General features: G+C 41.2%; 1 protein-coding gene across 2 annotated transcripts in view; it reads left to right on the top strand.

The window, feature by feature from the left end:
• LOC117369343 (cytochrome c oxidase subunit 6B1) overlaps positions 1-12,396 on the top strand; it is a 135,548-nt gene that overhangs the window by 107,191 nt on the left and 15,961 nt on the right. For both annotated transcript variants that reach the window (XM_033963806.1, XM_033963805.1), the window contains one exon: positions 5,336-5,446. In XM_033963806.1, the coding sequence (XP_033819697.1) occupies positions 5,341-5,446 (106 nt within the window). In that variant the 5' untranslated portion in view covers positions 5,336-5,340. The remainder of the gene's footprint in view (positions 1-5,335; positions 5,447-12,396) is intronic.

Genomic DNA, 12,396 nt, shown 5'->3' with positions numbered 1-12,396 from the left:
AAAATTAAACAAGCAATTAAAATAACCTAACATAAATCTTCTCAAGTCCTCAAATGGATCCGAGATGTAAATTAAATGCGAGTACATCAGAAAGAAACAATCTTTATAGAATCATAAGCTAACAGAGAGTAAGGACCTCTAATCTATTTAGCACTCTCCTTCTCCAGTCGGAACAAGGACAGGAAGGTCGTCAGTTGGGGAGGATTAAAGAAGACATACTTCTGAGTTTTATAATGAATTACACATTTACAATGTTGTCTAAGGAAAAAAGTTGCCCCTAGGGCCAGAACACCAGGTTTTAACAAAATAAATTCTCTTCTACGCTTTTGAGTCTCCCTTGCCAAATCTGGAAACATTTGTATCTTATGACCAAGAAATTATTTTTGTCTATGTTTATAGAACATTCTCATTAACCAACTCTTATCAGGGGTAAGTGCAAGCGTTAAAAGCAAAGTAAATGGAACAGACATTTCTCTATCGGATAAATCTAATACAGCTGAGATGTTTATAGGGTCTTGATTTGTTACTTGTTGAATATCTGGAGTCTTAGTCGGTAAATAATACACTTGTGTAATAGGTGGTAGTGCAGACTCAGGTATTTCCAATATTTCTTGAAGATATCGTTTCAACATATCTTTAGGTGTTACCGTAGAAACTTTTGGAAAGTTAATCAGTCTTAAGTTATTATTCCTAGAAAAGTTTTCCAAAGATTCAATTTTCCTTCTTAAACTTATATTATCTGCTAGTGACTTTTTTTTTTAGGGTACCTACGAAAGAGGTGCATGGCATAGCTTGTTCCTGCTGTACTGTATTCATTGCATATATATCTATCTCATTCACGTTCGCTTTTGAAAGCCTGGCAATCAGGTGGGCTAGTAGGGACTTTTCAGGGCTGGGTTTTGGGCCATTGATTCAAAATGAAATTGAGAGATGCACAAAATTAAAAGTATTTTTTGTCTCGACTAAAACCTTTAGTTTATTGGTTTGCAGTTATCTTTACACCAGCAGGCCCTTGAATGGCATGGGGGTGTCTGCTGGGGTAGCTGAATGAAACATAAAATGATTTGTAAATGTAAAAGATCATGAATTTGTGGACTATTTTATGATGCAGATTTTGCATTGTTTTACTAATCCTCCTGTAGACTACCTATTCTTGTAAATTTTTGCCCTAAAGAGACAATGTGGCTTGGTTCCTGAAGAAGATAGGGTCTGGTTTTCTTTAAAACTTCATCCATTTATGTGTTTTGTAGTTGAGATTGGTGATTATTTTCATTGGGATAAGGGTAAAAGGAAAGGGCCTTTGAATCACAGGAAAGGTTGTTTATATATTACACAAACACTGGGGTAGTATAAATATGTTGTATTTATGAAGCTGGGTCATGTACTTAAACCATTCTCAGACCATCTCCTAATGCAGGGCTTCCATGGGGACCCCATAAAATTAGGTTTTCAGGATAGCTACAGTGTGACATGCACACTTCTCTCATATATATTCATTATGGATATCTTGAAATTATGTGATCCTTTGGACAGGTGTGTGTGTATATTCTGCTTTTATCCAAGGTGGATCACACCAGAGCATACATAATTAAAATTCAATAAAGATTTGAATGAAATCAGATGCCACAAACATATAGAGTCCATATTTCATCTGACATAAGAGGTGGCGACAAGTTCAAAAGTTTTCTGAAATTGACACCTTCTGATGCTGAAGGTATTCTGGGAGTTTGTTTCATTCTATTGGTCATGAAAATATTCTCCTCGTTGTTTTTAATTGTAATTTCTTTTTGAGAAGGTTCAACCAATCCTGAAACAGCTGCAGAGCACAATGGCCTTGGTGGTACATAAGGTCTTAAACAATCCCGCAAGTGTTTTGACAAGTGTTACATGAGATGCTTATAAACCATCAGTAACAGTTTATACTTCACATGATATATTGCTCCTGGTAGAATTCTGTGCAATGCAGAATTTGAGCAGAATTGCACAGTTGCGCAGAATTCCCCCTTTCCCATGCAGAATCTCAGACGGCGTCAGTTATCAGTTGTGGTATTGGCAGTGATTCACACATGCTGCTTGCCATTAGTCCAGAAGTCTCTCCGTGGCAGAGGGGAGGCTTCCGGGTTAGCAGCAGGCAGTGTGAGTTGCTGCTGATACTGTGACCGGATGAAGCAAGCCTTAATAGGGAGATTACAAGTGAGGGGAGGAAAGAAAGATTCTGGAATGGAGGAGGGAAGCAGACATGCATGGTGAGGGTAGAGGACAAAATGTTGCACTAATGAAGAGGAGGAAGGGATAGATGGTGCATGGAGGGGAGTGAGATATAGTAGACATTGGGAAAGAAATAGAAATGTTGGATATGGTAATGGGAGGAAGGGAGATAATGCTGCTTGGGGGAGAGGTGCAAGGGAGGGAGAAAGAGAGAGGTGTTGAACATGGGGGTAGATGGAAGTGAGGAAGAGAGACACAGGAGGAGGAGAAGGAGGGAGATGTTGGATCCAGGAGCAGAATAGAGTAATGGAGCGATGCCTGACAATGGGAGTGAGGGAAGAGTGGGAGAAATGCTGGACCATGGGGGAGAATGCAGGAGGGAAGAGAGGGAGATGTTAGGCTACAAGTGTAGGGAGGGAAGGAAGAGGGAGCAGATGCTGGACTATAAGGGTGGAGGAAGGAAGACACTGAGAATGCTAGAACCCTGAAGGGAAGGTGAGGGTGGCAAGGAAACAGATGAGAGGATAGATATTACAGAGGGTAGAAATATAGTAATGGGGGTATATTGAAGATGAAAAGGAATGGAGGGCTAAGGAAGGAATGAGAAGGGGAATGGGAGAAAAGATGGAAATTTGAAAGGTAACTGAAAAGTGAAAAAGAGGCAGAAAGAGCTAAAAAAGGAATGATCAATATTTGAGGCAGGTGTAGAGAGGGAATAGATAGGCAAGAGGAGAAAAGACAAATAGATAGTAGCCTCTTGAAGGAGAATTACCGGTAGTAGATGACAGGAAAGCAGAAGGTGGAACCAACATGATGGAAAAAAAAACAACCCATCTAGACAACAAAGGTAGAAGAAAAACATTTTATTTTAAATGTTTAAATGGAACATAGATAATAGCAAAAATATTGTTTAAATTTTGACAAATAAACTTGCAGAATTTGCTAATTTTGTGTGCACAATTTTGAATTTTTTTGTGCAGAATTCCACCAACAGTATATATAGGATGTATGTGTGCTACATTTGAGATACAAATAAGCAGTAACTATACTACTACTATTATTTCTATAGCGCTACCAGACGTACACAGTGCTGTACAGTGTCACAAAGAAGAAGAAAACGATCTCTGCTCAAAAGAGCTTACAATCTAAATAGACAAGACGGACAAACAGGATGCCATGGATACAGTTAAGGGGAACGTTTAATCAGCTGACAAAAGTAATTTAAATGTCAAATAGGAAGCCCTGCCCTAGCCTGTCTTGCTTTCAGGATACCCAAATATATATTCAGGAATAATTAATTGCCCCAAGTGCACTAAATTGCAAACAGATATGAACTAATATGCACACAGGCGATTATAACACACACCTTCTAACACTTCTCAGTGCTCAGAGAACCGTTTTTAGCTTATGAGACCACTGGATGAAGCAAAATTTTAGCCCACTACTGTTACGGCTCAATTCTCAATCATTGCACTGGACTCTGTAGTATCTTTAAGTATAAATCTCTCACTTTTTTTTGCTTTTTTAAAAATCTTTTTAAAATACTTTTTGTCTTTTTAAATGCTCAACTTCAAAACAGACTTAGCTTTTAATGCAGGGGTTCAACGGGTTCTGACGCGTTTCGCCATGCCACTTCAAGAGAACCCGCATCAACACGAACTTAATTCTGCCCCCACCATGTCTGTTTTTGCTTCAACCACTCTTGCTAAGTTGAAGCAAACAGACATGGGGGCAGAATTAAGCTCGTGTTGATGCGGGTTCTCTTGAAGTAGCATGGCGAAACGCGTCAGAACCCGTTGAACCCCTGCATTAAAAGCTAAGTCTGTTTTGAAGTTGAGCATTTAAAAAGACAAAAAGTATTTTAAAAAGCTAAAAAGTATTTTAAAAAGACAAAAAGTATTTTAAAAAGCAAAAAAAGTGAGAGAGTATTATACTTAAAGATACTACAGGGACCAGTGCAATGATTGAGAATTGAGCCGTAACAGTAGTGGGCTAAAATTTTGCTTCATCCAGTGGTCTCATAAGCTAAAAACGGTTCTCTGAGCACTGAGAAGTGTTAGGTGTGTGTTATAATCACCTGTGTGCACATTAGTTCATATTTGCTTTCAGGATAGCCATAATGACTAAAAATGGGATTTGCGTGTACTACTTTCAATTCATACTTTTTTAGCTTTACTGAAAACCAGACTGATTAGAGATGACTTCAGCGCTGGCTTGAGAAACACTGATTTTAATGGAACTGTTGCAGATTGAAGGGCTTGAAAATGCTTCAAAAACTGTGTGGATGGAAATAGAGCAAGATTACATTCTTTTATCCCACACCTTATGTTTTTACCCCTTTCCTCTCCTGTATATCTATTTAATTATAACCAATCCACATTTTTCTTCTCCTTCATGTTTCATGATATGTTTGTACAGTTGTATTTTATTTTATTTATTTTTATTAATTAAATTTTCTAAACTGTTCTCCCAGGAGAGCTCAGAACGGTATACATGAGTTTATTCAGGTACTCAATCATTTTCCCTATCTGTTCCAGTGGGCTCACAGTCTATCTAATGTACCTGAAGCAATGGGGGATTAAGTGACTTGCCTAGGGTAGAGAATGACACGGGGACAAATTTTTTCCCCGTCCCTGCGGGAACTCATTTTTCCATCCCCTTGAATTATTTTCCAATCCCTGCCCCAATCCTCAAACTCCATCTTCATCTGCAGAAGCCTCAAACCCTTTAAAATCATAAGTGTTCGAGGCTTGTGCGGTTAAGGCAGAGCTTACAGGAATGGGACAGCAACAAAACTCATGGGAACGGGACAGGGAAATTCAGTTCCTTTGGGGACAAATTTGTCCCCATGTCATTCTCTACCCCATGAGGGCTGAAGCTGTAGCTTTAACCACTGTGCTGCACTTACCCCCATTTGTCAATTAGTTTGTGCTTGTCCTCCTCCCTTTGATGTTTTTATGTATGCTGTATATCAAATAAATTGAACTTAAACTTCAAGAAAGCTACTGAATTCTTATTTTTTGTTTGTTTACTTTTTGTCACCTTCATCCAGCCATATCTGCTCCTAGCTTGAAAATAACACTAATCTTCATGCTGAAAATAAATAAGTTAACATTCTGTTTTTAAGAAAAAATGGATGAAGATATGAAGACCAAGATAAAGAACTACAGGACAGCCCCTTTTGATGCCCGTTTTCCTAACCAGAACCAGACACGGAACTGCCGACAGAATTATTTAGGTGAGAGGTATTTGCTGTGACAATAATCTGCTTTTATGCTTTATCCTATAGGAAACTTGATCATAGCAAGAATACATGCAACCACCACTAATATTGAGCATTTCCATTATGTCCCACTGATCGGTTCTGAAATTTGAGGGTTTTTTCCATCTGCCAGCAGGTGGTGATGGAAAACGCGATAGCTCTACCAAAAGTATACTGTGCAGCAATCTCACTTTCAGGACTCAATGCAGATGGATAGACCTATCTGAATGGTGCTTGCTCCAGACTTGTTCCCTCAAGTTTAGTTGAGCTTGGGTGTCTTTGACTCTTGGAGGTCCCAAGAAGTTAAAAAAAAAAAAAAAAAGTCTTGGGGCTGGACTGACACAATCACTGATTTTGGTGTGCATTTGGAGTGCTTGATCTCGAGAGCCTTATTCACATTTGAAGCACAGTACAGTGATGATCTTACTTGGCCAAACAGGTTGAAAAGGTGACAGCGAAAGCTAGAAGGATGCTCGGTTGCATAGGGAGGGGTATGGCCAGTAGGAAAAAGGAGCTATTGATGCCCCTGTATAAGACACTGGTGAGACCTCATTTAGAATAGTGTGTACAATTCTGGAGATTGCACCCTCAAAACAATATAAAAAGGATGGAGTTGGTCCAGAGGAAGGCTACTAAAATGGTATGTGGTCTTCGTCATAAGGTGCATGGGACCAAGAACAGCCAACTCCCCAGCCCGCACAACACCTTCAGAGCATTGCCTTACTACCAACCCAGCAGGACGGAAATTCAAATAAAAAAAAATAAAAATAAAAATCGCCTTCCTCTCCTTCTCTCTCCCTCCCCCCCCGACTCACTTCTCCCTCCGCAAGAAACCTTACCAGACCCCAACCCTTCCATCTCACTAGCCCTCAGCCCCATCCCAGCTCTCAGACCGAACTCCCCCTCACTCAATAATATGATGGCATCCCTCACAACCAAAATCTTATTTGTCCTCTTATCACTCTCCCTGCTCTCAACAAACTGGAAGACATACAAACAGACCCACCCACCCAAGAAACCCCACCCTACAAGAAATCTGATAGAATGCACAATGGCCACTCACAATAGCATCCCTCCCATATGGGGAAGAAAACCATCTCCCAATGCCAGGATGAAAGCTCACAAACCCTCTCCTACACCTAGAAACCTCCTCCATCCAAAGTTTATACCTAACTCCCCAAAAAATCTCACCTCAATCCCATGTGCTTACATGAATATAAGATCAATCAGCCCAAAGGCAGACCTTATAAAAGATTGGATAGTGAAAGAACAGCTAGGCTGCCTATTCCTCGCTGAAATATGGCTCACCTCCGACTCGGACCCTAGCATAACAGAATTCTGTCCAAAGGGATACAAACTTGAAGTAGTCTGCTGAGAAAAAAAAGCGAGGAGGAGGTCTGGCCATCCTAGTAAAAAACAACCTAAATATAAAAGTCCTAGACAAACACTCCACCCCCCACTTAGACCTGCTTGCCTGCCAACTCTCCAGCGACTCACTCAAAGGCACCATTACCTGCATCCTCTGCTACATAACTCCAGGAAAATGGACCGCCACAAAACATGAACTCGAAGATTTCATCTTCCAGAACTCTCTAACCTCCACACACAACCTGCTCCTTGGCGACATAAACCTCCACCTAGAAGACCACACCTCCAAACAAATTGACGGCATACTTTCATACCTCAATGCACTATCTTACCAAATTCTTTACCCCCAACCCACACACGAAAAAGGCCACCAACTCGATATTGCTGCATATATGTCCCAACATCCCCACTCACCAGACATTCATATTACTAATAGGGCCTGGCACCCCTCCCTCTGGTCAGACCACTACAAATTTACTTTCATAATCAACTGGGCACAAAACACAAACAAACACAAACCCCACACAATCTCCTTCAAAACCAGACAAAAAATTGAACCCACCACATTCTGGGCCAAAGCGGACCACACAATTACCTACTTAGACCCTAATGAATTCATACGCCAGTGGCGCACCCTGAGCGAAACAATCCTCAACGAGCTAGCCCCAGTAAAGATAAAACACAAATTCTGCAGACCTTCTGACAAATGGTTTGACACAGAATTCCTTCAACTAAAAAGACATTGCAGACACCTCGAAAGAGTCTGGAGAAAAAAGAACCAAGAACACACCAAAATAGAATGGAGAACATCAATAAAACAATACAAGATCAAACTTAAAGAAAAACGAAAAGCTTATTACTCCAAACTAATCGGCACAGAAACCCTAGACACAAAAAAACTCTTCCAACTAGTAAAGAACCTCACCGACACCAAGCCATTTCTAGCCACACAAGGAACTTCCTCTCCAACAGCTACCCAACTAGCAGACTACTTCAAAAACAAGATTACCATAATCAGAACCTCCTTCAATAACTCACCAACCCACCTCGACGAGATAATAATAAACCCTACAACAGGAGATGCCACTGCAGCTGACAGATACTGGACCAACTTCCCAGTGGTACAATGGTCGGACATGAACCGACTCTACAAAAAATATAGCCAAGCGTCATGCGACCTGAACAACTGCCCCTCGTACCTGCTTACAAATGCCTCCCCCAAATTCAGAACCAACCTCATGCAATGGATTCAAACTACTCTCACGGAAGGCCAATACCCACAAGACCAAGGATAAATCATAATCACCCCAATACTGAAAGATCACAACTACAGACCCAACTACAGACCCATCGCCTCAATTCCATTAAATGCTAAACTAATAGAAGGTTTGGTAGCACAATACCTCACAAATTACCTAGAAGACCACAACATACTTCACCCCACACAATCAGGGTTCAGATCCAACCACAGTACAGAGACACTACTAGTTTCTCTAGTAGATATAGCCCGACAGCATCTTAGCAAAGGAAGAAGGATGCTGATTATCCAACTCGACCTCTCTGCCGCATTTGACCTGGTATATCACACCATACTTCTTCAGATCCTAGAAGCCATAGGGATCTCAGGAGGGGTATACAATTGGTTCCAAGGATTCCTCAAAACAAGAACATACAGAGTAAAAACAAAAGATCTTATATCGGATTCCTGGTCTAACCCCTATGGAGTACCTCAAGGGTCACCTCTGTCGCCCATACTCTTCAACCTATTCATCTTCTCCCTTGGTACTATTCTAGATAACCTAGAAGTAACTTCATTCAGCTACGCAGATGACATAACCATACTCCTCCCCTTCGACTCACAAGATTCCACTCCAATAGACAACATGAAAAGAACACTAGAAGCAGTGGAAAATTGGATGCTAGACCACAAACTGAAGCTCAACCCGGACAAAACAAAATTACTATTGCTTGAAAAGGACAAAACCCCATCTATAACCGAGTTAGAAATAAAAGCCACCAAATACCACATACAACCCATTCTTAAACTCCTCGGAGTTACACTAGACAGATGCTGCACCTTGCAGGTCCAAATCAATAAAACAACACAAAAAGCATTCTTTACCATGCGCAACCTACGAAAAATAAGAAAGTTTTTCGACAAAGATAAATACAGACTCATAGTCCAAGCCCTAGTCCTGAGTCTAGTGGACTACTGCAATATCCTCTACCTACCATGCCCCACATATTTAATACAACAACTACAGACTGTACAGAACACAGCCCTCAGACTGATCTACTCACTTGGAAAATTTGATCACATCACCAATGCCTTCCTAGATTCACACTGGCTACCTATACAAGCCCGCATTCAATTCAAACTATACTGCCTACTATACAAAGCAGTAAACGGAACTGCACCCACCCACCTAAATAACCGCCTAAATCGGAACCTCTCATCCAGGCAAAGAAGAACCCAATCTCCATTCACCTTCCCCCCTTTCAAGGGAACTCAGTGCAAAAAGATGTACGACCACCTACTAGCAACACAGGCAGCAAAATTGGACCCCTACATCTCCAACCTGCTCATAGCAACAACTGATTACAAAACGTTCCGTAAAGAAATCAAAACCCTGCTTTTCAAAAAATGTATCCAGCTAGCTTAACCCCCCTCTCCTCCCCTCTTGCAATCTCCCCCCTCCCACCCTCTACCTGTATTATCCTCCAAAGACTCAACAATGTGACAGTTTCTACTCTTTAACATCCTCGTATTCTTCCAGCATCATCCGATACTTTTCCTATTCTCTCCACCTATCTGGTACCCTCTTCTCAAAACTTTATTATGAACCAGCTCCTTAATTGTACAATGTATCCAGCTCCTTAATTGTAACTTTTTCCTGGAAATGTCCAGTTCTCTTAATTGTAACTTTTGTTCCTGGAAATGTCCAGCTATCTTCTGATGTAATCCGCTTAGAACTGCAAGGTACAGGCGGAATAGAAGTCAGTAATGTAATGTAATGTAATTCCATGCCTTGGTGGTGTTTGTGTTCAAACTTCAACCACCAAGGAGTTTGCCTTAAGACAGAGCTTTCATTGTCTGTGATGTTTTGTGCATTCTTTCCTAACTGAAGATTTTGAGTTTTGAAAGTAAGTGCTACAATGATACAAACTTGGAAGCCATTTTGAGTTTTTGCTTGTGTTTGTTTAGCAATGAGCTGAACCTATTGTTTCTTCTTGAAGAGCGAATAAACAGTATGAAAGATTTGCACCATTGCTTGCTTAAACTCTTTGTTATTGCAAACCAGGCTTCCAAATCAAGCTCATTTACGCTTGGCTGAGGTTTGTGTGCATCTGGCCAGGTCACTTGCGTCCAGCTGGGCCGTGTCCGGTCACTGGTGGTAACGTCTTTTGTCACACATGCCTGTCTCTCTCGTCTGCGCATGCTAGAGACTGATGCGGTGGAGCCTCCTCAACTGCAGATGGCTGGGTCGCATTATATTATGGATGCCTTATATGACCTTTTGACAGCACTGGCAAAAGTGTTAGCTTACTCCATTTCGGCCTGCCGAATGCTCTGAGTCAGGCAGTGAGCTGATGTTTCCACTTACAAGGTGACTTCAGCACGGCTGTCTTAAGGTGCAGTTATTATTTGGCAAAGACCTGGAGGTCCTCCTGGATTCGGTAATGGACCATCGCCCCTAGACCCTGCCTGATAGTAGACCTAGACCAGCGATGGCGAACCTATGGCACGCATGCCAGCTGTGGCACGTGAAGGCCTTGCAGCTGGCACGCGGGAAGGTCCGCAATTAAGATATGCGGCGCGGCGGGAGGCGAGTGTGCCGGTGTCTGCTTTGCAGCTCACCTGGCAACAGGGCCGGACTGGCCATTGGGAGGACCGGGCATTGTCCCGGTGGGCCGCGGCCCATCCTCCTGTGCTGGCTGCAGTCCTGTGAGTGGATGTTTAGCCTGCCTGTCTTCCCCTTAGTATCCTATGAGCCAGGCAGTGTGTGAGGGGGAAGTGTGGGGAGGAAGAGAAGCTTCACACTGAGTCTGTCACAGGAACTCAGTGAGGCTGTAGTGTGACTCCACATGTGACATCTGTAATCAGGAACAGTTCCTAGTGCTCCCATGCTAGAGAGGTGAGGATATAGGGGGATGTTAATGTGTCTAATAATGTGCTCCTCTATAAAAACCTCTGTATCTTCCATGGGAGACATGCTAAATTCGAGGAAATAAAAAAGCTGCTTATGATGATTGCATAGAGAAGTTCAATAAGCTGAGAGGAGGGCTGGGCTCTCTGTGAACAACCAACACACTAATCCTCTTCACTGTACCTTATGGAAAACTCAATATAGCAAAAAACAGTAAAGTGTATATGTGGCCCTTCACAGTGCTTTTGTAAACATCATAATAAAATAACAAAGGCTCCAATAATGAAAAATAAAAGTCCTTTTCCCATACACTCAGGTCACCTCTTAATTAGTTGTTATTGTGATGAATCCAATGTTGTATAGTCATTAATGCGATTAATCCAGTTTGCAGGTCATTTTATTTGGGGAATCGCAGTCACTTCTTATTAGTGGCTGGCCGTGCCTCTCAAGTGTGCTTCTGCATTTTAGCCCTGCCCCTGGACTTCAATGGGCGGGGCCTGCGTGAGGTCATGTGATTGGGCTGCTCAACCTAAAATGCCCAGGCCTATTTTTTTGTCCCAGTCCGGCCCTGCCTGGCAATGTGTTCCTCGCGGCTGCCTGAACCGCCGTGGGGCTGTGAGACAGTATATTTTTTGACCAAAATGGATGTCTACAATTAGTAAAATTCCCCAATCACATATTTTTTTATGGGGATGGATTTGTATACAGCACTTCATTAGATTTTTTTTATTATACAAATTTTATCTTTTTGTAGACTTGAAGTCTTGAACGTATTGAGTGTGAAAGGGTGACAAATGAAATCACTGCCAGCAGTTCTGAAAATGAAATCCTAAAAGTGTGGAATTCTCTGCCAGACAATTTTAAGTCCATGAAAGCACTTGGGATTGCTCTTCTTACTTTGTTTGGGTCATCCTATGCTTGTGAGCAGCTGTTTTTGGCTTTGAATCATATAAAATCTGATGCTAGAAACAGATTAACGGATGACATGAGTGCTGCATGTGTTGCTCTGAAATTAATGCACTATGAGCCAAGGATTGACAAGTTATCAGCATGCATGCAACAACAAAAATCACATTAATTTTTTTCAGAGCATGCCCAATGCATATGTTTACATGAAGCAGTGTTTTCAGTTTGCAGTTAAGACACTTTCTAAGTTATTTAAATATTATTTAAAGATGTTATTTAAAAAAGGGACTTTACATGGCCCTGTTGTATTCCAATCTGGAATTTCCAATAAAAACGGTTGGTTTAATTGAAAGCTCTTTTGTTTTCTTTACATCATATTATTAGAAATGTAATGATTTAACTATTTTCTAATTTGATTGTAAATTTTACAAAAAAACATGTATAGACTCTTTGGGAATACACACCGAGTCTTGACACAGTTAACAGTTTTAAGAAGTTTATCTT

This window comes from Geotrypetes seraphini, chromosome 11 (assembly GCF_902459505.1).
Source record: "Geotrypetes seraphini chromosome 11, aGeoSer1.1, whole genome shotgun sequence".
Taxonomy (NCBI): Eukaryota; Metazoa; Chordata; class Amphibia; order Gymnophiona; family Dermophiidae; genus Geotrypetes; species Geotrypetes seraphini.
This window is presented reverse-complemented; position numbering and strand designations above follow the sequence as displayed.